The sequence below is a fragment of the Aethina tumida genome, chromosome 1, assembly GCF_024364675.1.
Source record: "Aethina tumida isolate Nest 87 chromosome 1, icAetTumi1.1, whole genome shotgun sequence".
Lineage (NCBI taxonomy): Eukaryota > Metazoa > Arthropoda > Insecta > Coleoptera > Nitidulidae > Aethina > Aethina tumida.
This window is the reverse complement of record NC_065435.1, coordinates 54,618,947-54,645,193: the sequence shown is the minus strand read 5'-3', so window position 1 is coordinate 54,645,193 and position 26,247 is coordinate 54,618,947. Positions and strand designations below refer to the sequence as shown.

Here is a 26,247-nt window from a genome sequence, read left to right as displayed (position 1 = left end):
TATAATTATAATGGAAAATTCTCATATTCATTTCAATAAAAATTAGAACAAATTGGCAACCTAACATATTGTATAATATTGTCTAATAGTACAATATGAATCAAACATACAGACTGATACAAACTTTTCCTAATGGAAAATATTTAAGGAGTTAAACCTAAAAAAATATATGCAATTATACTTGGGAGCTTCAAACGTTATCAACCATTATTGTATAATGTGGGTTACAACCCGCATAAAATACCTTCTAATATTATTGCGTTACCTTAACCTAGTTCAGTTACAATCGGTGTTATTAGTCAGTTACAATGACCAAATTCCCAGTGATATGAATTTGTAAATATAATTGCAGTCTGATAATTATACAATACAATTACAAGTCGGGAACTTAAACTATTTAATTACTACTGTGAGCCCAAACTCTTAAAATTAAGTTTGATCTTTTCTAGATAATTCCCCGTTAAAAATTGGCATCATTCATATTAATATTTTACTTAAATATGTTATTTGGGGATGGCTAAATGTGAACTTTTTGCCTCGTAAATTAAAATTTGTTTTCATTATTATAACTGTGATTAAAAATAAAATAAACGAACAAAAAAAGTCCAAAGATATTTTTGTAAAACTTGAAATTTTATTTCAGATCTTAATGTAAATAGAAAAAGAGATTTAATACTATTTATTTACTGAAATCAAATTAAAATATGTTACAAAATATTTATTAAATTCAAAATATAAACATTAGGGTGAACCAAAAAAATCGCCCATTTTTTTTTGTTTGTTGTCAGACGCCTTTAAAAGATGCTCTCCAAAGATGAGCTCTTAATTTTAATAGGAATCTCAGTGTACCATGTTTTCTTGAGTCCCATATGACAAATTCCATATCTCGTCATTACTTGATCGTATAGAAAATTTTTATCTACATTTCTTGTAGAAAATTGAACACTCTACAAAAAAGGTATCTTACAATTTTTTCATAACTCTTACCGTTTAGAAAATATAGGACGTCAAAGTTTGAATAATTTAACAAAAATTTCTTTTTTACTTCTAAATTTGATAACATGTATATAAGTAAATATTATAAAATGGTCAATATATATTTTTGTAGAAAATTAAACTTTTTACAAAAAAAGTCATTGATGATGGATAAATTTAAAATATTTATTAAAAAACCATTAAAACCAGTACGCATTGGTATTCGAATGCAATATATCTTCTAAATGGTTAGAGTAATCGATTAACCACAAGTGATCCTTTTTGTACAGTATTTAATTTCCTACAAAGATATATGTTGTGCATTTTATAATTATTTATCTACGAGTTACAAAATTTAGAAATAATAAAGAAATTTTTATAAAATTCTTCAAATTTTGACGTCCTATTTCTTCTAAACGGTAAGAGTTATGAAAAAATTGTAAGATATCTTTTTTGTAGATTTTCTACAAGAAATGTAGATAAAAATTTTCTGTATGATCAAGTAATGGCAAGATATGAATTATGCCATATGGGACTGAAGAAAAATGGAAAACTTAAATGAGGAGAATAGTCGATTTTTTTGGCCCACCTTAATAAACATATAAAGGTTAATTAAAGAATTCTTAATATAACATGAAATGCGATTTAAATTAAGCAAAAATAATTTTAATAAAAGAATATGTTATCTACAATTGTTTACAGCTTCTCTATAACTGTTGGACATAAGGACAAAAGATAAAATAAGGTGGTTAATATCATTTTGAGGTATTTGAATCCATTCTGTGTACAAGAGCCTTCTAAATTTAAAAACGTTGTGAATAATTATCATTTATGGAAAAATTCTTTTTTGAATCATACATGTTCTGTCAGATTTGAATCTGTTGATTGAGCAGGCGCGGGTAAAACCGAAGTTTATAGATAATATATATATATATATATATATATATATATATATATATATATATATATATATATATTTAATCTTTGGTAAAACCTCACACCCTTCGCCAGCAAAAGAAAAGAAAATTTGTTCCAGAATGTTAAATATTGCTATTGCCTTAAAAATCCATTTGAAAAAATTAAATCAGTTTTACCTCCAATAATGATACCACCTCAAATTATTATTGTGTCACTTCTAGATATAAAAACTTCCTGGACGTGTCCAAGATGTTTTAAATTTCCAGATCCTCTCCAAACTTTCGTTCGATGAGAATTTGAATGGAAACCAAATCGGATTTCGTCGGTGAATAAAATTCTCCCCCAATCAGTTTCGGTCAAGTTATGAAAATTATAATACCATTACAATTTTATCATATAATTACCTGTAGTAAGAAAGAGACTTCTTATTGGTCTTTTAGAATGTAAATTAACTTCGTGTAATACGTTTCTTACAGTATTCCGACTTACGAATACATTATGTGCTTGCTTCCATTACCAAATCAGATACTGTGAGAAGAATTTGTCTTAGATCAGTTAAAGTCAAATATCCTGAATTGCTATTGTACAACCTTCACAGCCTGAATGCTGTCCATCCGAAGTACCAGTTTCTCTAAAGCACATAAACACTAGTGCGAAACACTAAAACTCACAGCTACCTCAATTTACCTTAAGTCACCTTGAAATTGTCTTACTGCTCGATTAGTTTATTCCTTGTTTTAAAGATAAATGACGTCGTTCCATCGAAAATATTTTTGATATAATATAACATTTCAGTAAAATGAAATCAATTTTACAAAACAAGACGGAGCTTTTTACACAACTTTACCATACATTGCAAATGATAAGAACATTTTTGATAAGTTAAAAATATAAAATATTCATTAATTTTACATTTAAGTTCGTCGCCTATTCGCCTATTGATGTCTCTTAAACCTTTATCGAAAATTTTATCATAACTCTTATAGTTAAGAAATGTTTGACGTTGCTATCATTTAGTTTAACTTTGTACATAAAAAATACTGGAATTTCATCAATAATATTAGCACGTTACCAGTTCCTCCGTTCTCACACTATAACAGACATATTAACTGTTACGTAAAGAATCCGAAAATCGGGCACAAACAATGAACGAAATTTACGACGTCTCACCTCCAAAGTCCCTTAATTACGATGGTGTTGCCGTCGTGGAAATGAGGTCTTGTACGCAAGGTCGTTGATTAAATTCTGTCTTTGTATGCAAAACATTGTGAATTTTAACGAGGAAATTAATTACGTCACACGGGGAAACATTTTATTATTCCCATGGTTTAATAAAATATAATTGCTCGGTGAAACAATAATAATTGAACATTCAGGTATTGAATTATATAACGATCTTTGTATGTACATTTCAGTAGTAGCGCCTCTGAAAATAATGGAAGTACAGTAAGGCACAGTTGCGGCGTTCGTTTTCTTGTGTAAACTATAACAATCGCAGCAAAAACCGGCAACGGCAAACGAACGAAAAACAATGATTAATTCCTTGCGGAGAATTGCGCCGCGTTCTCGTTATTCTTCTCTCATATAAATAGAATGGTCGCGCCACTTAATCGTTAAAAATGCCCGTGTACAAATTAGCCTTTAATAGAATGTAAAAAAAACTACGTATCCGCTTCCTAAATGATACTTGTACCGTTCCAAACTGTACATGTGTGAAATGTGTATTTGTTTATGGGAAGATAAAGCTGCAGTCGGTTAATTATTTATTTATTTTTTTTTATTGCACTGGTACTGGAAATCGAGTAACAGATAACATGGATAAAACACACACACACGTGCAAAAATGTAAATTTTTAATAAAACATACATCCTTATACACAATAGGAAGAAGTTTTAGTGCTTGTTAACATGGGACACTCCTACATACGGGTGGGAAGATAACACGATGGTGGGTTGCAGAACATTTTGTTAGAATGTCACAAGATAGAGCCATTGCTTGTTTATAACAGTTGGGGTAAAAGTAACTGTTTAGAACGCGACCCGCAATTCCTGGGATGCAGGAAGACACAATAAAATATGCACATATTGAATATATGGCCAGTTCTATTTAAATTTACAAAATGGAGATCTTGTAAATGTGAATTTTTAAATGCAGTAGTATTTATTATTCTACTAATATCAGTGGTGGACATACAGTTGTGGCCATAATTATAGCAACTTAAAACGTATTAAAAATATAAGCTGTACTACTTGAGTTGGATGCCAATACCTATAATGTTTATTGTTTTTTCTGTTATTGTTGTGTCTACTTTGCAATTGGGCAATCCAATTTTGTTCTTCAAAAAATTTTATTTTTTATTGGACAAAATTATGGCAACTTTTTACTGGTCTTTCATTATAATTATTTAATCATTGGCAAGTCAATCGATTCCCATATTATTATATTAAAAAATTTAGAGAAACTGGCCAAGTGGTAGTTACGAAAAATTGTATGAGTTTGAAAAACTTGAAAAAGAATCGATAACTGAATATTAAAAAAAATAAAAAATACAATCTTATCGTCAACTGAAATTAAAGTCAACCTGAAGGAAATGGAACTTGCTGAAATATACTCAGTGATAAAGAAATTGCAACGTCAAGAATAATATTGTTTTAGTAAAACATAGACGTTATTACAACGATTAAAATTTGGAAACAAAATATCAAAGATTTTAGATTTTTTAAAATAATTTGTGTGTTTTCTATCGAGGATCTTAACAGTTCCCAACATTGGTATTGATTCAATGAGGAGGTCTATTTCCTCTTGAGGTATAGAATGCCAAGCTACCTGCACTTCATGTCATAGAACCTTCAGTCCTTGAAGCTGGGGTATATTTCCTACCTTTCTACTCATTATACCCCAAACATGGGATAAATGAAAAGTCAAGTGGCTAGCCATAGTATCAGATTCAGATGGATCTCTTCAAAAGAGTTTAAACTAACCCTGGTAACAAGGGGCAGAACATTATATTGCTGGGACCATTAAGGTAAGGAAGAACATACGGCTTCATTAATTCCTGAAGACAATGTTGCGCTGTCATACTGCCTCTAATAAAGACTAAAGGTGACCTACTTCCATGAGCAATACCGCCCCATGAAATAACGCCCATTGTTCGGTGTACATGTGGCTCAACATCAAACTGAAGTTGAAATGTTTCAGACGTCGTCTGATTCTTTTTCGCTCGTCATGTACACCCAATCAGAATCGTAATTCATCAGAGACGACTGGATGCCATTTCATATTTCAATGTTGTCGTTCTCTACACCACTGAAGTCGTTGTCTTCGATGCTCAGCGATCAGTAATAGCACAAGATGGAACCCGATAATGCTGCAATCCAAATGATCTTTTACGGCGGTAAATCGTTCGGACAGTTACAATATGCCCTTGTTCTCCTAACCACTCATCAGCCAAAGATGTAGTTGTCGAAATCGAAAATCGGTCTCTGAACACCACAAGAGGTCGATCTTGAACTACATCTGTGCCTTTCGAGGTCCGGTACCTACTTTTCTCTGATTTTGGGCACTATCCAACAACGCTTCAGAACATCTCAACAGTAATTAGATTTCTGCTAATGCGATCACCGATTTGTCGAAATGAATTGATGAAAAGATGTTTTACCAAAAGAATATTAAATTTGAACATCCCAATTTCTTTGTCAGTGAGTATAGTTCAACACACAACAACGTTTGACAACAGGCCTTCTCGTATAGACCACCTTAGACTGATTTATGTACAGGGATATATTAAGTAACAATTTCCTTTCATATATTGAAGAAAAAATGCTCTTAATAAATGTGTTTCTATATGAAAACGTTACTAAACATAAATCCAAAATTAAAGAAGCTTGAAGCAGTATATACTTGTCGTACATTCAGAAAATGATCGAGTTCATGCGACAGATATGGGCCAAAATTATAATAGAAAAAGGTTATCGAACAAAGTGTTACTGTTAAATTAAGTAACTCAGATTTAATCATTAAAATTTCCTTTCAAGATTAAAGTTGTTATATTTATGTCTAACTCAATTCAGAAAAATATATGTAACATCATATAAAATAAGAATATAGTAGTTTCTATAATATTGTATACAATGTAGTAAATCAATATTCTTTTAACACTTCACATTAAATAAAAAAGTTATGGTTAAAATATTTAACATTTTAAAAAGTTTCTGTAATAATAACCACTGCTGTATGTCTACATCTAACATCAGTTAGTACGATTAGTTAAATATCCAATCAATAATAATTTCCAACGTAAACAAAACGTTGTTTTTTAACAAAACAGTGGTGCAATAAGTGCAACAATTTTGTTATAAATATTAAACAGACCCATTCGTTAAAGAAATAAATAGAAATTATGTCATACAGAAAGTAAAGCCAGACCTTTTCTTATGAAATTGCCCGTGTATCTTAGACATCATTTTTATGTAACCTACATATAAGTAGGCAAATCATTTTCACGCTCCCAAGACTATCATGGTGAAATATCAATGTCAGTTTTTTCGATCCGATCAATAAATTATATAAATAAATGGTATCAAAACTGGGAGGTGTAAAAACTCTTACTTACTGCTTACAGATTTTGCAATGTAACCCGTTTCGTCTGTCAGCTCACCAGCATTATAACCAATGTTTTTGCATTGGATAATTAACTAACGTAACTACTGACGTGAGGTGTTCTGGTGTTTTGTAACCTCATTGATAAGTTAATTAATCATATTTGTTATTCAAAACTATGAAACTGTTGTTTTCTTTTCTCTCTTTTAATGCACGGACCTCGCACAGAAACGATTGCATTAACAGAAAATGTTTATTAATGAACGGCTTTTCCCGATGCTAAACTTATGGGAAAATCGTCGACAATGGCGGCGATGTGAAACGACGCCGTTTCCGCAACCGTTCCGTCATTTTCAAAACTCCTCATTCTCACACTTTTTTTTCTTATTGCGCTTATGAGAAAATACGTTCGTCCATTTTAGGCCATGGAATTGAATGCATCGCGATATTAGATAAGACAATACTGCACTAAATTTCAATTATTGATCAATCCAAGTCCTTTGTTTGGATGTGGAGGCTGTTTTACAGTTACGCGTTGATGAATGTGCGAAAATCTTGGATGGAATTCTCTGTTTGGCTGATGGTGGATGACACATATTTTGTAATGTTTGTTGTATTAGTTTATGTGTAAATATTTGTTGTAATCAACACTGTTCAGCAATAAGCAATTAAACATCACGTTCTTCTTAAAACTATTATAATAATGCGATTACAGATTTCTAGAAATGAAAAACCCGCACCAATAATTGGACTAACTCAATTCCTTACTTGAAAAACATTTTATCGTTATCGAAATATTATTAAGTTTAAACATCCCGTTCTTGTTGTTGCAATTTGTATATCAGTGAGTGTAAATGAAATTTAGTACATTGTATGTCTTCCGTAATATCAATAACTGCTTGACACTTTTCTACATGCCTACTATAAGGTTCTTCAATTCTTAGGGTATTTTGGCCCATATAAAAGCTCCGGAGGAGTATTAGGGCGCGGTTGATGGTTCGAAAGCCACCCTTTTAACATATCCTATGCTTGCACTGTAGGATTTAAGTCAAGTGACCTAGAGGAATGTGAACCAGACGCAGATTCGACGGTCATTATTGTATAATTCAATTTTATTTTCACCTGTAAAATATACAGATTCCCATTCGGGAACGAAAACCTGCAATTGCCGGGCTTCCCTGTACCGTAACTGGGACGATACGAGCTTGTGTGGCGTTTTGTAGCTGACCAGCCAATTGCGAGGAGGACACTTGAAATATTGGTCTTCATTTGCGGTAGTTTTCCTTGGTCTACTACTCCTTACTCTTTCTATAATACAACCAGTTTCATATAATCGTTTTTTCTTTACTTTTTGTGTCGAATTTCATAAAAATTAATAAAATAATCACTGCTCATATATGGATAATTAAGTTCAATTAAAGTGGACCAATTTTAATTCATACAAGTTTAATATCCCAAAACTTTTGAACATGAATACTTATTGTAATTTTCTTCTTCTATTTAATGCTCAACATCACGCTTTTGTCTTCTATCTTGTGTTTTTTACCTCAAACACATCAAACAGCAATTAAGGGGTAAGTTACCATTCCATCTCCTTGATAACCTCTCTAAATAACATGAACATCCTGATGAAATCTTTACTCCTGCTAATCACTATAGACTCTTAAGTTTACGAGAAAGCGTTTAATATAGGTGTGTAGGAAATGAACTCACCTTACATACTTGAGCTTCATATGCAGGCAACATACATTGAACAATGGTTTATTTTGCATTCCTACAAAGATCTCTGGAACACAACCACAGTTATTTTTCAGTTCCTCACATAGATCGTGAAGTGTATATCAGGTCCTACAAAAACACCCTTTAACCTTTAAAGCACAAAACTGTTTTGCAAGAAAACCTGATTGATATTTTCCACATTCACTGCAAAAAAATATTGTGCAATATTTCGGTTACAAATCTCTAACTACTATACATGAGCTGACTAAATAAGCCAAACATAATCGACTTATTTACATAATTCTGTATTTACTTTCAGGGTGGTTTTCATTGACCAACGAAAAAGGTGAGAGGAGTGCAGTATGTCACACATCCATCCTGCATCTGGTCCGAGAACAAGTATGTTCCTTTGTCAGTATGCAACCGTTCACCGCGTATGCGGCACACACATCAGATGTGACAGGTAAGTCGTCAATACCACGCCGGCTCATTAATCGTACCATAAAAAATAAATTGAAATAATGAGACGTCGAATCGCAATTAATTTAAACACAATTTAAAACGCTGCTCATTTTGCTCGTTAAAGCCGCGCATTTGCAAGAATGTAAGTTTGCATTTTACATATTTTCTACAAACACACACCTTCAAGATTGTCCATACATTTGAGAACCCTGAATATTGATAACATTTATATGATAATACCAAACATTCCTATTACATATCATCCGATCTAAATGCATAAAATCGCCTGGTAATACATGCTAAACATATGGTTGATAAGATTGTGCATTAAAAACCGTAAGCAAAAAAGGTTGTAATTAGCCTCTATATGGTGTTAGAATCGTTTACTATCTTCAGATCGTATTCGGTTACAATTTTTTCGCCAACGTTTATTTTTATTGCTGCTTACAGCCGACACTAATCGTATGATTGCGCATCTGATGATCGTTTAGTGTGCAATCATACGAAATCGAGAATTGCAGGCTCTTTGCATGCAAATGCATGTTGCAAGTACATTTTTATTATATTTCAGACGGGAAAATACAATATTTGAAGACGCAAGTTAGAGGGGGACAGCTGTTTCAATTGAGAGCCGTTTTCCAGCACAAGGACAGACCTGATGGTACCGGAGGCAGAAATTCGACCCGGTCCTCGAAAATATCTCGCAACGCCCGAGATAAAGACCTTAACAATAGATACGCTCAATTAGTAAGCCAAAACAATCAGGTAAGCATCTTTAAGATATGTTTAGGTAGTTTTTGCACTTCGAACCACAATAATTTTCCAAATTATGTGCCTCCTTTCAGGAACTCTACGTCCAACTAACTACCAAAGGAGAATTTTACGAAATTCACACATCGATGAAAGCTCGTCTGTGTTTTCCTGGAATGTTGGACAAAACGGGACCTTTAGCTTTAGACAAAGACTGTCTTTACAAAATATCGCATTTGTTAAGAAGAGTCGCTTTACCTTTGAGAGTTAAGCTAGTTTTAGGAGCTCTACCAACAGGATTACCAAAAGATTATACTGGTAAGTTGGTATTACATATTTATACAAGTATTCTATCCTTAAACTTTATATATTAACTAGTAAATTACTAAAATTAACTGAACTGATAAGTGTGAGTTCATTTTATGTATTGTTTATAATTATTTTCAAAAATATCGGAGTAAATCCATATACTTCTAATATTTAAAAAAAAAATCAAACCAAAATTAAAATAAATATTCCAACATATTTTATATTAATATAACAAATGTTAGTATCTGTAATTTCGATTCTTCTGCAAAATAATTTAATGCCTCTACGTACAAATTATTTTGTTAAGTCTATTGACACGTGGCGTGAACTGCAAATAAAACCACGTATCAAAATTGATGGTTCGATTAAACGTTATTTCAGCTTGTGGTATTTTAGTGTAGCAAATCCTATTTGGAGTGAGTTATTATTTTGATAAATTTCATGCCTAGTCAATAATTACGTTTTCAGCACATGCTGTGCCTTACATGCAAGCAACCTCATTGGCGGAGGATGTTAAATTTATCAAATAAATACCTTGAACACTATAAATTTCAAACATTTAATTCATTAATGTTATATTTTTCCAACAGATACATTCATCCTCGAGAAGAAGTTCCAAGAACCCCTGATGGTAACGTGCACTTTGCCACCGCCGACACCGGAGTCCCGACACCAAATCAGCTGCATTAACATCAATTCAAAATTGAAAATTTCAAAGTGCACATTGGGCTTCGACTCGGAAAATAGGCTTTTCAAATCGCAGCGTCTCCAGTCGGCGTTGGCATTCTGTCATAAAAATGTGGAAAACTGGTATCGAGAAGTGCGACTTGAAGCCAACTTCAAACCGCCGGAGGACAAACAGACAGATAGTGTTTGCAAGGACTGTAGAAAATTAAAGACGTTGTGCAATGAACACCGGATGGAACAAGTAGAGGATTCGATTTATTCGGAACAAAACAAGCAATTAATTACGAAGGAAGTGATAGAAAAGTTTCCCAAACCTAAAAAATGGTATAAACATTTCAAAATATTGGGAAGCGGAGACAACCAAGAAAAATATTCGGACATTAAAGACCCCATGGATGGAATGGAGAAAGGCAAGAGTATAGAGCGATATAAGGACATGTCCAAGCTCATAGAAGAAAAGTTCGGCAAAAAGAGTTATAACCCTGTTAAAAAATCAGCCAGTTTTATGTTTTCCACCAAAAGAATTGATCTAGAAGAAATCCCTTGTAAGAACAAGCCAGCACTATTAAAATGCCAGAGCCTGGACACACAATTAAGTACCAATGGCGACTACAACAAAGCAAATATTAGACGTAATTCTAGATCGAACGTTTCGGATAGTCTGAGCTACGATTTCCAGATGTGTATTTTGGAAAACGACAGTAGTTTGATCGAGCCGAGGAAACACTCCAGAATAGGTAGCGAAAACGACATCAGACATCGAAATTTGCAGATTACAGAAATTAATTTTGACGAAATCAGACCTGTAACGGATGTTCCAAAACTGAAAAAGTCTAAGCCTGATTTAATACCAACCTTACCAAAGGACGACAATAATGATAGTTCGTTCATCACCGAGCGATTATGTTCAGAGTTCCATGTAAAAACTAAAATCCAAAAGAAACAAATGAAAAATGAAATTAGGGGCAGCGGAAGATTCCAGCAGGCGAATTTATCCATTTTCGACGAGGACAAGGTGCATTCCACTAAGAAATCGGTGGTTGTTCAGGTGCACGAAGCCAAGCCTTTGAAAAAGGTGCATAAAAGTTTTGTCAACTTAGAGGACATACCATATAGTCACGTAGCGGACCAAGTTTGCGAAATACCCTCCGGTAAAAAAGTGGAGGACGAGAACATTTACGCAGAGATTTGCGAAAACCCATCCTGCACTTGTGATAGTAAAATGTGTAGTTGTAAAAGGACAAAGAAAGACAGTGAATATTGCTATGTGAAGTTGGGATCTAATGGCGATTCTGTAATTCAGTCGGATTCCGACGAAGCTATTTACAATACTTTACGATAAAAGTAAATTTAGATGTTGTAAATTAATTTTGTATATATTCTTCAAGCATGATGAAAATACGATGTAATTTAAAAATAAATATTTTAAAATATTCAAGATTTTTTCTACCTAGTGGATCAAAACTAACTATTGTTTTTCATGTTATCGATGTTGAATTGGACATTGCATGCTACTTTAGTTACACTGCGCGTGTTTGAAGTGGATAATTTGTTTCAATGGCATAATATCGCAACAAATATATTATCAAAATAAGTTTTAATAAGCAATGTTATATTCTACATAAATTAAACAAAATTATATCAACAACAGAGCCAGTAACTAAACAAATATCATTAAATTCATCTGATAATTAATATAACAAAATTAATTAAAACAAAAAAACAACAATATTAACAGCTATACTTTTCCATCCTATTCCATTCTTCTTGAAGTACTCAAAGTTACTGACGAATAAATTATTGACCCATACTTCATCATTCGTCTCTAATAACTGATTGATTAACCAAACCGTGACTTCGTCGAGTACTCATAGTTTCTCTGTCTAATAAGAGCAGGTTTGTGCATGTCCCTAATAGAAAGTCCATCCGAAAATTATTTGAATTGAAAGTTCACAGTGTTCAAGCCATATTCAGCTGCCGTTCATAGGCGGTGATTGTAGCTTAATGTCTACATTATTAGAGACAGACATTCCTAAATATCTAAATCAACTTCAGCTGAAAAATTTATTATAGAAAAATAAAATAAAAGGGATCAAATACATTTAATAAATTTAATCTATAACATACAACATAATATTCAAACATTTACAAATGCACTTGAATGAATTACAATGAATTTACAAAGTAAATATATTAGAATATTAAATAAATTAATTAATGGAATTTTTGTTAAACAATACGTACGAAAAATAAATTTATAAAATCAAGAAAGAAATAAAAGACATGTGAATATTTTATGCATTATAATTTCAATATGCCATGTCCATTTTAGCTTTGTAATAAGAAATAACTCTTATGATTAAATAATGGTGATCATCAAAATTGATATATGTTCTATAATACTATATGTTATTAGTATTAGTATTATTATTATTAGTATTATCATCTCTGTTTGAATTATTACTGTATAATCTATATGCAACGCCAGCGGCGACAGCTAAACCACCAGCCATGGCCAACCAACCACCTACACCAATGTTATTTTCTTCCTCATCGCTTTCTTCTTGGCAGCAATCTGCAAAATAATACAATTAAACAATTTATCATTAATCTTAAAAAACAATAATAAAATATATCATCTTCAGAGTCTGAGTCACATATATATACAAAACTGATTTTTCGAACTTTAAAAATATTCCCGACTATTATTCAAATTTATGTATACATGATACATATTTTATGTTATTAAAATAATATTAAAAAATTAAAAAAAAATCTTACCACTATCTCTGGAAGACCAATTGTTCTGTCTAGGTAAGTTATCCGAATCTGATGGAGTTCGTGAATAATCTTTAAAATAATGTACATTTAAACATTACGCTTGCATAATACATGTATGTATTTTTCTAAATCGTCTTTATAAAAATAATATTAAAAAATCTAATAAAAAAACTTACCGATTCCTCTGGAAGACCAATATGCGCGATTGTTTGAATTCATCTGATTGGATCTGTTGTTCAAATCTAATTGAGTTGGCTCATAAGGTTTTTTCTCAGGATCTTTAACATTATATACATTTAAATATTATGCTTGCATAATACATGTATGTATTTTTCTAACTTGTATTCATTAAAATAATATTAAAAAATCTAATAAAAAAACTTACCGATTCCTCTGGAAGACCAATATGCGCGATTGTTTGAATTCATCTGATTGGATCTGTTGTTCAAATCTAATTGAGTTGGCTCATAAGGTTTTTTCTCAGGATCTTTAACATTATATACATTTAAATATTATGCTTGCATAATACATGTATGTATTTTTCTAACTTGTCTTCATTAAAATAATATTAAAAAATCTAATAAAAAACACTTACCGATTCCTCTGGAAGACCAATATGCGCGATTGTTTGAATTCATCTGATTGGATCTGTTGTTCAAATCTAATTGAGTTGGCTCATAAGGTTTTATCTCAGGATCTTTAAAATTATGTACATTTAAATATTATGCTTGCAAAATATATGTATGTATTTTTCTAACTTGTCTTCATTAAAATAATATTAAAAAATCTAATAAAAAAAACTTACCGATTCCTCTGGAAGACCAATATGCGCGATTGTTTGAATTCATCTGATTGGATCTGTTGTTCAAATCTAATTGAGTTGGCTCATAAGGTTTTATCTCAGGATCTTTAAAATTATGTACATTTAAATATTATGCTTGCAAAATACATGTATGTATTTTTCTAACTTGTCTTCATTAAAATAATATTAAAAAATCTAATAAAAAAAACTTACCGATTCCTCTGGAAGACCAATATGCGCGATTGTTTGAATTCATCTGATTAGATCTGTTGTTCAAATCTAATTGAGTTGACTCATAAGGTTTTTTCTCAGGATCTTTAAAATTATATACATTTAAATATTATGCTTGCATAATACATGTATGTATTTTTCTAACTTGTCTTCATTAAAATAATATTAAAAAATTAATAAAAAAACTTACCGACTCCTCTGGAAGACTGATATGCGGAATTGTTTGGATTCATCTGATTAGATCTGTTGTCCAAATCTGTTTGCGACATATTATATGTCATGGAATCTTCTTCACTATCCCAATGATACATATTAAATGTATTCAACCATATGACACCCGCACTTTAACTGATACGAAGATATCACTTTTACGGAATTTATCTGGAACTGAAATAAAAAGGTAATTCCCATCATGAGAATGTAAATCCCCCACAGAGACACCTTTCTCTTACATAATTAATAACTAATGTTAGGCAACTCACGTTACACACACACATTAATTGTTATATTTGAAAATGTTGTTATAGTTAAAAATGTAAATACTCATTTCTTATCGAAATAAATAAAATATGAATTTTTAATTTTTAGTTACATATTTATTTTTAAACAAGATTTTACAAAAAATAATGGTCAAATTTATGTTAACTTGCCCTGAAAAAAATATAGTGTCATCAATATTTTTATTATGTCTTTTAAAATATTTAAAATTCAAATAATGAACAGCATTTATTCTGGTCATAAGGAAAAAATGTTAAATCAATGTTTATTAAAAGAAGAAGAAGAAAACATAACCTAACATTTTTCAGTTCTTTAATAATGCACCAAAATTTACAATAAATAAAATTTTCTTTTTTCCTGTAATATATTAACAATGACAAAAAATGCAGATGTCAATATACTTGATATTTTTGAATGTCAAAAATTGGTTAAAATTTGCGCCCCGATGGTTCGCTATAGCAAGTATGTTTGTACACCGCAAACAACTTAAATTATTTAACAATTATTTTGCAGGCTTCAGTTCAGAAATCTAGTTAAAAAGTACGGCACTGATATGTCATTCACACCTATGATCTTGGCCGACTCATTTTGCAAAAGCGAACTGGCAAGGAACAACGAGTTCACCACTAATAAGTGTAGGGAAAAAATTGCAAGCATTAACGAGAATATAATATTTTATTTTCAGTCGATCTTCCACTAGTGACACAATTCGCAGCCAATACAGTGCATGACTTTGTAGGAGCAGCCTATATGGTCTCACCGTAAGTATTTTTGCCTCGATTTAATTCAGTAAAACATACTTTTTTTGTTTAGGTATTGCAATGGAGTTGACTTAAATTGTGGCTGCCCTCAAAGGTGGGCTAAACAATTAGGACTTGGGTGCTCGATGTTAAATAAGCCCGAACTCATTTTTGACATAGTCAGACAATGTAGGAATCAAATTTCTAAACCATTCACTGTTAGTGTTAAAACGAGGATATCAAAGAATATTCAGTAAGATTAAAAGAAAAACTTTGTATTTTTTTTGTAAATGAAGATTTTAGAAAAACGGTAGAAGTATGCAAAAAATTGGAAATGGCAGGTGTGAGTTTTTTAACAATTCATGCCAGAACATCAGACCAATTGACTGGTGATATTAATACTGAACAGTTACGACTAATTTGCGAAAATGTGAGAATACCTGTTATCGCAAATGGAGGAATTAAAAGTCTTAGTGATTGTTATGATTTACAAGAAAATGTGAAATGCAAAGGTAAATATTAATGAAGTTTCAGGACGTATTTTAGTTGTTGTTTTTTAGGTGTTATGGTGGCTAATGGCATATTAACCAATCCAACAATATTTAATGGAACTGAAATTACAAGTATGGAATGTGTGCAACAGTGGGTTAATATTTGCTATAACAGTACTTTAACTCCAGAGTCTTATGAGAAGCTTCTTTCTACAGGGGATTCATTATTAGAATTTAAGGAAAAACCCATCAATTTAACATTCCAATGTTTTCATCATCATCTTGTGTTTATGTTAGAAAAAATTCTTACAAAGCAACAGAAGAGAATATTTAATAATTTGAAAAAGTTTAAGGATGTGTTAGATTTTTTACAGACTAACTTCAATATTAGTCCAAAATTATTTGGTAAAAACAATTTCAATTTACACAAAAGACTACCTACTGACTATGAAGGAAGGGATGCACTTTATAACAGATTAAAACCTGAAACAGAAATTGAAAACGATGCTTTTCTATACAATTATGAGACTGACGGAAAATATTTTAGCAGTAAACTACAAAAAGTTGAACAACAAGAAAATAATTGTGATTGGACCAATATATTTATTGAAAATGATTAAACAAGTATAACTGAATAAATACTTTTAAAAAATCCATTTTGTAATTTTATTTACTTTTTGATTTTAGTCAAAAAAAGTATTTGTTTTTCCTTGACAAATTTACCCACAAAATAATCAACCTGTTAGTTATTTTATTTTTTAGAATTTTTTGTTCATTGAGTCTACAAGATTGAGATATTTCCACAGAAATGTACTATTTTTCTTGTATAACAACTCTTTGTTGGAGAAGTCTCACTGTTTGATTAGAAACAACTGCACCGAAGATATTTCCTGGTTAACTTGCTTTGATGATTTTATTGAATTGTTTAGCGATATACATCTAATACGTTTATCGACATTTGGAATTGTTTTTCGAGGTCGCACTATTTTTATACACTTGCATATGACATTTTCCCAAAATCTTTTAACCTTGACTAATTCTTACATCCATCACTATAAAAATCTATATACGATTTTTTTGATAAATATTTATTGCCCATCTTTACACACTGAAGGCATCGATGTGTAACAAAAAATCCATATCTTCCATAGACATCAATAAGTGCTTAAGATATTCCCTGTATATCTTCTATGAGGTTATTCAATATTTCCTGAAGCAAATTTACCCATATCGACGTAATTATAGGTCAAAGATTTAGAAGAGTATTAGAGTATGTTTGCATATTCCGTGCATGCTTGGTAAGATTTAGGTCAGAGACCTCGTGGAAGCCGGGTCTTCGTAAACTGAAATCTGCATTTGCCAAACGTATCCACACTGTAATTGGCACTATATGAACTTATAACGTTTTCTCGTTGACCAGCCGGAGGAGGACACTGTAGAGTCCCTATTGACTCTCAACCACAAATATCACATTTACCCTAGTTTTCCATGTCTGCCACTATTTGATGTTTCTGAAGTAGAGCTAGTTTGATATAATCTTGTACATAAGCGAGAAATAACTCTTTGTCAATGCTACCAAATTCTTTTTCAATAATTCAAAGACCTTACTTTTCTAACTATCTTTGTATGTACATTCATTGCAGTTCATATGCTAAAGGTTTTTAGTAATTTTTGTGAACAAAATTCATTAAGTGGATAGAAAACTGTCTAATTTAATGTGTTGGGGAAGTTTATGGGGAATCTTATACAATGAAATGAAATCATTTTTAAATATAAATAAACAACCGCAGTTGTAAATGACAAAGAATGCAAATAAATGTTTGGCATTGAAAGGTTTAACGAACTTAAATGCAATTAAACATTGCACAAGGCCAAACTAAAGGTAGCATAAATAAACAAAATAATTAATAGGCGGAACTGTAGTTTTAAGATTAACCACCTCATATTCAACCCGGAATTGAGATTCGCATACAAATTTTAATGATCTAATATTAGAATCAAATTTGGTTACTATTGACCTTCCCACGAGCACATTAATGCAATATGCAATTGATATTGACCTCTGAGCAATTATTTAACTGGCATTTGCTCAAGGCCTTCCTGCTTATAGTCGCACAAATATAACCGACGATAAGTAATAGTTGTGTTTACAATTGAATTTGAATTGTTTTACGCATTTACGTAAAAGGTCTTATCACTTACCAAGTGCAAAATACAGATCAGATAATAAATTTTAATTTTGTCGAAATATTTGTAACAGCTTCATTGTTATTATAAAAACGAGAGCAAGTTTGGTTTCAAATTTAATAAATAAATTATGTGCTTTTTGGGCTACATAAAATTTAATAAACTTAAAATCAACAACTCATTCAGGTTTAGTGATCAGATGGAGGGATAATCCTTAAATCACTCAAATTTCTCGAAATTATGAGCCTGCAAGGTTTTAAAACTCATTTTATTCAAATTGTACTATTAAATCAATATTATATTATTGATAACCAGTCCCACATAAAATATTTGTTTAAAAGTCCGTCCCTGGTGTATTTTTTTCTAACTGCGACTAACAGATTTAGTATAATTTGACCTTGCTTTTTCATGTGCAAGTGCAGTTTATATAATAGATTTTCTAGTTTTGAACGATGCTAGTTTTTGCAGGATTCCACCTTAGTCTATTTGGGTACACTAAGCTAAGATGATGAGCTTGGATCAGTATTTTTTTACAGATATTTTGAGAAAATACGAAAAGGACCCCAACATTACGGTGGAAAATGTTCTTAAAAATAAAGCGTGTGAAGACGGTAACAATTTCATAGCTGTTGTTAGTAGAGTGACTCTGAAAGGTGTAAAAAATTTCAAGGGTGAGTTTTCCAATCAGTCTGCCCTCAACTTATAGTTTCATTTCGAACTTTCTCATTTTTTTTTTTTTAGTTTAAAACTTGCATGTTTAATTTTTTTTTTAAATTTCTTAATTTTTTAGATTGTCAGTGGTCGGTGATTGTTAAGGAGCTTCCAACAGAATGTTTGTTTGATGCAAAGAAGGCATTTTCCAATGAAGTGTACGCATACAAAAAAATATTGCCAACTTTAAGACAGTACATACGAAAACCTTTAAATTTTCCCAAATGCTTGTACGCTTCGGAATCATTGATTATCCTAGAAGATTTGTCTGTTGATGGATTTACAAACGTCGATAAACGAGTTGGTTTGAACTATGAACAAATCCAAAGCGTTTTAAAGGTATAAATTAGTGTTACAATAAACAAATAAACATTGTAATGTCTGTTTAAGGAGCTAGCCAGACTTCACGCTGCCTCCATTATTCTAAATCACAAGAATCCTGAAATATTTCAAGAAATATCGACGAAGGTTGAAGATCTTATGTTTGGAAATGAAATATTACCAGTTATGGAAACTCAAGAATGGAATTTGGACAAAGCAATTCTATTAAGTGAAGATATAATTGACAAAAATGTAAACTATCAATTGGAAATGATTGAAATTTTGAAGGATCTAAAAGGACGAACGTTTGAGTTACAAAAGGAAGCGTTAAGAGCACCCAGAAAATATAAAGTTATCAATCATGGTGATTGTTGGTGCAATAATATATTAGTAAAGGGCAATAAAACAAAATTAATAGATTTTCAGTTGATGAGAACTACCTCAGTTGGGGCAGATCTGTCGTATCTTCTTTACATAAACATGGAACCTTCTTTTCGAATATCAAAGGAAAAGGAACTATTAAATCTTTATTTATGTGAATTAAATAGCTGCCTTGAACTGTCGGAAGTCAATATACAAATGAGTAAAACTTGGTTGGATTCAGAAATGAATGATTTTGTTCTTTACGGATATTTGCATGGAATGTGGCTATTACCGTTATTTTTAGATAAAGATATGCCTGAAATGAAAAATAAAAGTTTGCAGGATACTGGAGCGGCAATTAAGGAACGTATTTTAATGTTCTCACACGACTATGTCAATAAAGTGACGCAGAATGGACATAGGATAAACAATAACAACATATACTAACTATTATTTTAATAGTATACCATAATAATTATTATATTTTAATAAATAGTACAAATATTTCAATTGGTCGGTAAAAACAAAGAATGGTTTATTCTGTGATATATTTAATTATTTATATATTATATATTAGTTTTATTTATATCGTAGTATTTTTTATTGTCTAGAATATATAATTAATAAATATAATTATTTATTATTTGCTACAACTCTCAAGTGATGTAATATCACCGTCGGTTTGTTATATAAATTATGGTGGATGCGCAGTTTCTCATGTATTTTTTATTCATTTGTATGATTAGTTAAAAACAAATGAGCAGTTATTATTTATAATAAATATTTTTACATAGTTTTAAATACTTAAAAAATATTCTCACTTTTGCTACTGTTACTCCACATTTAATACTATTTAAAAGTGTTAATATTTAATAAAATAGAATATTATGTAATTTTATTAAAAATATTTCTCACATCAAAGAATCGTTGTGAGTACAAAATTATAATTATTATGTAAAGGTTGAGGCTTTCATGACCATAGTTTCTATATTTATAGTTGTTCGGGTTTATTGGTCGACGTTTGTTAGAATTATTTCCTAACTTTAACTTTATTTTATGATTTCCATCTAACAGTGCATGTTCAGCTACAGCAGACATGTCTGATTGTCCTAGTTTGCTGTTTCGTTTGTGTTCCTGAATGCTAGTCCCTATCGAACGTTTTGTAGTACCGATGTATACTTTCCTGCAAGAGCATGGTATATCTCAGAAGCTGTTTGTTTGATGGTCTTTTCTATCTTTGGCAGATCTGAAACTCTGTTGAAGATTTTTCCAATCCTATCGGTAACTTTACATATATATGGAAGAAAAGTTTTACCAATCGTGGGCTCACTAGGTGGACCTTTATTATTAGTATGAGGTCTCATTGTATGTTTTATTTTTGAGCCTTTGTATCCGTTGGCCTTTAATGATTTTTCTAGGTGTTTTTGTTCTTCAGCGAGGTGGTGTGTGGCACATATCCTTTTGGCCCCGAAATGTGTGAAATAATATAATAAATAATTCCAACAAACGTCAACCAATAAATCCGAACAACGATAGATATAATTATTTTATTTCTTTAAAATTAGCGAAAAGTTTTCGGTTTTTCATCTTTGCTTACCTAAAATTATGGCGAATGCGCAATTTTGCAGTGTAAACATTAGCACCATTGTATACATATTGCCAATATTACACGACATTATACTTATTTAAAAATTATTAATTCCAGCGTTGGTAAACTTTAATATAAAACTGTGAAGTACTTTATCTAATCCATAACCTTTATCATAAACATAAATTTTAATGGAAATACATATAAAAGGAGCAACCAGAAGAAAAAAAAAACAAATTTAAGACATATTTTTTATTTAATTAATTATTATTTTGCGGCATATCCCTTAGGATTCATAACTTGAATCATCTATTTCTTATAGAGTCAATAAGGTGATTATACTACGCGCTGTAAATACATTAAACTTCGCCTCATTATATCCCAAACTTGTTCGATTGAGGAAAGGTCTGAAGTGTGGCCATGGCAATAAATTCACAAGGGAGACTTCTAAGAAGTTTAATGAATTCCTGGGAATATGTGGACGGGCATTAACTTACTGAAAAATTAGTCCAAGATCTCTTCTTATGTAGGAAGAAAATAAAACTCCAAAACGTCATCCACATATCCCTGGGACGTCATATTGCCACTAATGAAAGCTAAAGATGACCTGCCATCATTCTATATAGCACCCCGGACCATTAAACCCATAGTGTTATGAATATGACTCTCTACATCAAAGCCAGGATCACGTCTTTCTCCACGTCGTCGGCTTATCACACGTATCACATTACTATCATGCATGCTCAAGCAAAAGTGTGATTCATCACTAAACACATCGTGATTCCATTCATCATACCACTATTGATGTTCCATACACCAATCACTACGTTGGCACCTATGGTTTGCTGTTTGTGGTAAGTCTAAAAAAGAGTGAAAACTGCGTAAGCCAAAAGACCTTATTCGGAGGTAAACAGATTGAATGCCAATTGGTCTACCTTCATCTACAAAAAATTCATCAGCAATCACTCGTGTTGAATTCATCCTGTCCCTTAGGGCCAATAATCTATAGCGATGGACTTGTGGCTCTGTGGTAGCACTTCTGTCCACTTCACTCCATGACTGCCAATATCCTATTAAAAAACTCACATTTCTGTTCAAACGCCGCGCTATTTTTACGAAACGAAACTTACCATTCTACCTCAAGTAAACTCGATCAATTAGGTAAAATTATTTGATCGAATTTCCTTATACACCTCAAGGTTTTCAATGGGATTAAGAACTGAAGTCCCCATTGGCCATTACATGTATTACTGCACTATAATAATTGGCATATTTTCTTCTGCATACCCTACCAAAGTGTTTCTCTCAAGGATATATACAGTGGTGATCAAAAACATAGAATAAATTTTCATTCATTTCATTTCATTAGGTTTATTTGTATATTTTTTTCTTATCGAATGGATACTACAAAACAAAATCCCATTAAAGTACATTTAAATAAAAAATAGATATGGACATAAATGTGGAATAACATCATATACACTAAATAAATTTGAAAGTAGTTTATTTATGTAATATTTGCTAACATAACCATTTAATAACTTCTCGACATCGTTTGTTCATGGAGTAGACAATGTTACGACACACTTCCCATTCTCCTTATATAACTTGCTCTTCGTTGGTGATGTTTTTTGTCGGATTTTTAATTCCACGTGCTACCATATATGTTCTATTGTGTTTAGGATCGTTATCTGCAAGGGATAGCATATGATTTATGAAGATATCTTTATAAACGAAAAGATCAATTTTGTTATCAATTCGTACTACGGGACCAGTATCAGATGCCGAAAAATATGATGTTTCCACTACCGCCTTCAACTGTTGGTTTCTGGTACTTGCCTACCATTTGAAGCAAACAAATTATACTTGGTTTTATACTTTCATAGTAATAAATTTCACATTTCGAGCAAACTTTATAGGGATTTTAGGGTTTCGTTGAGATATACGAGTACAGAGTGTCCCTAAATTGAGAGTCACTGGTTCATATTAATTAGTCGCAATGAAATAGGTATTACTTCAAAAAGTGTTTGTAACTTTTTATTTCATAAATATATCCAAATGCAATTTTGATCACCCGTATAAAAATTACTGAATAATAAATTTTACAGTATTTAATCATAGTAGAGAAGGGCGTAACTAAAATGAAAATATGTGTTATCCCCATATCTAATAGGGAGTATGTCCATTGCTCTATTTTTTCGAAGATCGACCCAACGTTGAGGTATTGATTGTACCAACCGGCGGATCAAATCTTGGGGTACATTGTTCCATTTTCTCTGAAGCTATTGAGCTGGCCACTCCATAACCCCCAAATTATGCTCGAAGTCTATAGACTCTTTGTCATACGTCATTTGATCAAATTTTAAAAAACCTGGATTCAAAACGTGACTCCATTGGTTTCATGTGTTCATTAGCGAAGATTCTACTCATTCTCCTGTGTGCTCTAATTAATTCAGGAACAACAGCTAGAGGATTGAATATAAATGGGCTTTCGTAGTCTGTTTCGTACGTTTTGAGTAAATAAATGTGCCCCTGAGTTCATAAAGTGAAGGTTTCCTAACTGGCGAGCTCTTGAAGTGATATCTGAACCAAATGTCGATCTTCTCCAGGAATGGTCAGTCTCTGACGAGCACTATATGATCTATGTTTGATACCAATATCTTTACACCGATTCCACAATATGTGAATAACCGACTTGTTTGGAGATAACTTCCCACGTACGTCTGTGATTGTGATTGAAAAAGTATAAAGCAAACATTGTTGTTCATGACACAGCACGGTGAAGACGACTGATTTAACAATGTTATTCCAGATAATGATAAATTTCAATTATTTTAGTTTTTCTATTAAAAAAAATAGAGAAGTTTTTTGTAACATAAAATGTACTGTGGTGTGTAAATAATTGATACCAGATTTTACATGGTTGTCTCAAAAAATATTCGAACTGTTTACATTTTAAATATTGATACCTATTTCATTGTGGCTACTTTAGTTTTTAATTCTCACATTCTCACATTTCATACATTAATAAAAAACAAAATATATCCAGTTCTGGTTTTGGAAGCTGACAATTATTAATAAGTATTTTGTTGATCAACAATTGCATCTAAATACATGATTATGAAAAAAAAAAAATAATACAGTTTCGCTAACAAGAATTGTTCTTTATTTGTCTGATTTTTTGTGATAAATAGTATATCTAGTTTAAATATTGGCGAATGCGTTCAGTTGAATTGTTCATGTTTAAACTAGTGCATACTATGAACTTAGCTAGCAATTTAAATCTTGCACTAGCTAAGTTCATAAGCAATTAATATGACAACAAAGTACTAATACACAAATATCTACTGTATGTTCATATCGATTTAATATTTATTTATTTATTTATTTTCGCCACACAAAAAAATATTTTTTGTTACACATCTCTGTCATTTTCGCCGTGGTGTGACTGTAAAAACTCTTATCTCGTTCGACAAAAATATTATTGAGCGGTTCAATTTTATTTAGAATTTTTTATTTTTTCTTAGATATTCCTCGTCCAAATGCGAAAATTATCCGAAACACTTCGTCGTTGTTTTCTCCGTGAACCGTCAATGTTTACGCGATAGACTGGGGGGGACTACTCAACAAAACAAACTTTATACGAAAAGTGTCATAAGTTTTTGGACCCTCGTTTCGTGGGGTTGACCCCACGGTGGGCGTGAATCGTGTCACGAAGGGCGTACGAGGCCGTGCCCATTTCACCCCACCTCGTGTGTCGACGTCGGTTCGTCGGTATACCGTCACGATCCGGTGGCGCTGTCATCATTCCGTCTTTCAAGTTCGTCGAGCTCTAATAATGCGAAAAGTGTCGTGGAGCTTGTACACGACTTGTCTTGATTCCGTGTAAATTTTTTATGTTTGTTAAGTTGTGGATCGTTGCGAGTTTTGTTTTTCTTCAATTTTAATGGAACTAATGTGGTTTTACATTTATTAAGTCGTCTTATCTAGGTGTTGCAATGTAATGTAGTTTATTGGACTAAAGTCTATCTATCATCTGACTATCTATTTTCTTTAGAGTAACTACAATTCTTAAATTAGGGTGTGGTTCCAATAATATTTTTATTTTAATGGTACAATTAAATAATGAAACTACTGAACATTTTGAAATACAGGCAACCTCAATGATTACATTTAATTAGGAGATGCTTGCTTCATATTAAATGGAGTTAAAATATTTTATTTTAAATAATTGTACTATACATTTATTCATTTTGTACCTAAATCAAAATAATTTCTACTTATATTAAGACTTAAACAAAATAAATGCACAATGTGACTGATCACAGAAATATAACTTAAAAAAATGTTAATATTTACCTCATTCATTATAAACCACCTGGTCCTTTGAAATTAAATTCCACTATTCTTCAATTAATAACCACAATTCATCTAAATTTGTTTTTTATTTGAGACTTCAAGTGGGTCCATAAGTTTGGATCCACACTTTACGCTGCCCAATCCATAACTTCAATATAATTATTTTATTTTTTAACTAATTTTGAACATATTTCGGATCATTGTCATGAATCCATGTAACCGGTAAATTGTCGTTGACAAATGGTTCCATTACAACTGTATTCATAAAATGGTCCATATTACCAACAATGTTTTGTAATAGTACCATACTGTGTTTCAAATTTCAAAATCTAGTGTCACAACTTTTATTTGGAAAACAATGAACTTGATGTTTACCATCTGATCCTATTTTATTGAACATGGATTCATAACTCTTCATCAAAATTCTGATAATACTAAATATATTTTTGCGCAAACCCTTAATTCTTCTCTCTTCCTACTGAAAAAAACAAAGAAAATATAAATATATAAATAATAAATTCTACTAAGAATAAATTCTTACTATTAAGAGTATTGTTAAACACTTATACAAAACTAAGTATATTTGAATGTGCTATTTCTTTAATCAACCAAATCAGACTAATATCTGCACTTCATTTAAAAAATATGTAGAATAGGAAAATTCGTTTTATTTTATGAAATGCCTTACAAAAAAATTGATTTCAATTCAAACCACCACTAAAAGTTTTTTTTTTTCATAACTCGTATTTTAATGA

General features: G+C 31.4%; 4 protein-coding genes and 1 long non-coding RNA gene across 11 annotated transcripts in view; 3 read left to right on the top strand and 2 right to left on the bottom strand.

Moving 5' to 3' along the window:
* The window catches only part of LOC109595579 (uncharacterized), a 55,498-nt gene extending 43,640 nt beyond the window's left edge, over positions 1-11,858 (top strand). For both annotated transcript variants that reach the window (XM_020010965.2, XM_049961391.1), the window contains 4 exons: positions 8,532-8,675; positions 9,246-9,439; positions 9,520-9,742; positions 10,324-11,858. In XM_020010965.2, coding sequence (XP_019866524.2) covers positions 8,532-8,675; positions 9,246-9,439; positions 9,520-9,742; positions 10,324-11,762 — 2,000 coding nt within the window. In that variant the 3' untranslated portion in view covers positions 11,763-11,858. The remainder of the gene's footprint in view (positions 1-8,531; positions 8,676-9,245; positions 9,440-9,519; positions 9,743-10,323) is intronic.
* An 850-nt stretch (positions 11,859-12,708) lies between these two features.
* Positions 12,709-14,602, bottom strand: LOC126266230 (putative uncharacterized protein DDB_G0285119). 5 transcript variants are annotated; one of them, XM_049969801.1, is made up of 8 exons: positions 14,425-14,601; positions 14,217-14,318; positions 14,007-14,108; positions 13,797-13,898; positions 13,587-13,688; positions 13,378-13,479; positions 13,202-13,270; positions 12,709-12,995 (listed from the first exon to the last, which is right to left on the bottom strand). In XM_049969801.1, the coding sequence occupies exons 1-8, from the start codon at positions 14,543-14,545 to the stop codon at positions 12,823-12,825; spliced, it is 873 nt and encodes a 290-aa protein (XP_049825758.1). In that variant the 5' UTR covers positions 14,546-14,601; the 3' UTR covers positions 12,709-12,822. The 5 variants fall into 5 exon arrangements, with proteins under 5 accessions (XP_049825758.1, XP_049825774.1, XP_049825770.1 ...); XM_049969817.1 differs by lacking the exon at positions 13,797-13,898 and having other exon boundaries at positions 14,425-14,602; XM_049969813.1 differs by lacking the exon at positions 14,007-14,108 and having other exon boundaries at positions 14,425-14,602.
* A 418-nt stretch (positions 14,603-15,020) lies between these two features.
* Positions 15,021-16,619, top strand: LOC109595591 (tRNA-dihydrouridine(20a/20b) synthase [NAD(P)+]-like). Its single transcript, XM_020010981.2, has 6 exons — positions 15,021-15,194; positions 15,246-15,367; positions 15,418-15,493; positions 15,546-15,725; positions 15,776-15,984; positions 16,033-16,619. Exons 1-6 carry the CDS (start codon positions 15,106-15,108, stop codon positions 16,581-16,583), a joined length of 1,227 nt encoding a protein of 408 aa, XP_019866540.1. The 5' UTR covers positions 15,021-15,105; the 3' UTR covers positions 16,584-16,619.
* Positions 16,620-18,314: 1,695 nt separating this feature from the next.
* Positions 18,315-20,131, top strand: LOC109595590 (uncharacterized). The gene is made up of 3 exons (XM_020010980.2): positions 18,315-18,821; positions 18,941-19,200; positions 19,252-20,131. The coding sequence occupies exons 1-3, from the start codon at positions 18,656-18,658 to the stop codon at positions 19,990-19,992; spliced, it is 1,167 nt and encodes a 388-aa protein (XP_019866539.2). The 5' UTR covers positions 18,315-18,655; the 3' UTR covers positions 19,993-20,131.
* Positions 20,132-21,414: 1,283 nt separating this feature from the next.
* On the bottom strand, positions 21,415-25,608 carry LOC126266461 (uncharacterized). 2 transcript variants are annotated; one of them, XR_007548815.1, is made up of 4 exons: positions 25,493-25,608; positions 22,264-22,824; positions 22,069-22,203; positions 21,415-21,993 (listed from the first exon to the last, which is right to left on the bottom strand). It is a non-coding gene; the product is annotated as an uncharacterized LOC126266461 (long non-coding RNA). The 2 variants fall into 2 exon arrangements; XR_007548814.1 differs by lacking the exon at positions 25,493-25,608 and having other exon boundaries at positions 22,264-23,200.
* Between the last annotated feature and the right edge of the window lie 639 nt (positions 25,609-26,247).

Excerpts from the sequence above, each read along its gene's own strand:
- LOC109595591 (XM_020010981.2), top strand. The coding sequence starts at position 15,106 with ATGACAAAAAATGCAGATGTCAATATACTTGATATTTTTGAATGTCAA. Across the intron at positions 15,368-15,417 it reads CGAGTTCACCACTAATAAGT|TCGATCTTCCACTAGTGACA; the intron begins GTAGGGAAAAAA and ends TTTTATTTTCAG. Across the intron at positions 15,494-15,545 it reads GCAGCCTATATGGTCTCACC|GTATTGCAATGGAGTTGACT; the intron begins GTAAGTATTTTT and ends TTTTTTGTTTAG.
- LOC109595590 (XM_020010980.2), top strand. The coding sequence starts at position 18,656 with ATGATGAGCTTGGATCAGTATTTTTTTACAGATATTTTGAGAAAATAC. Across the intron at positions 18,822-18,940 it reads AGGTGTAAAAAATTTCAAGG|ATTGTCAGTGGTCGGTGATT; the intron begins GTGAGTTTTCCA and ends TTAATTTTTTAG. Across the intron at positions 19,201-19,251 it reads AAATCCAAAGCGTTTTAAAG|GAGCTAGCCAGACTTCACGC; the intron begins GTATAAATTAGT and ends TGTCTGTTTAAG.
- LOC126266230 (XM_049969801.1), bottom strand. The coding sequence starts at position 14,545 with ATGTATCATTGGGATAGTGAAGAAGATTCCATGACATATAATATGTCG. Across the intron at positions 13,899-14,006 it reads TTGGTCTTCCAGAGGAATCG|ATCCTGAGATAAAACCTTAT; the intron begins GTAAGTTTTTTT and ends ATAATTTTAAAG. Across the intron at positions 13,689-13,796 it reads TTGGTCTTCCAGAGGAATCG|ATCCTGAGAAAAAACCTTAT; the intron begins GTAAGTGTTTTT and ends ATAATGTTAAAG.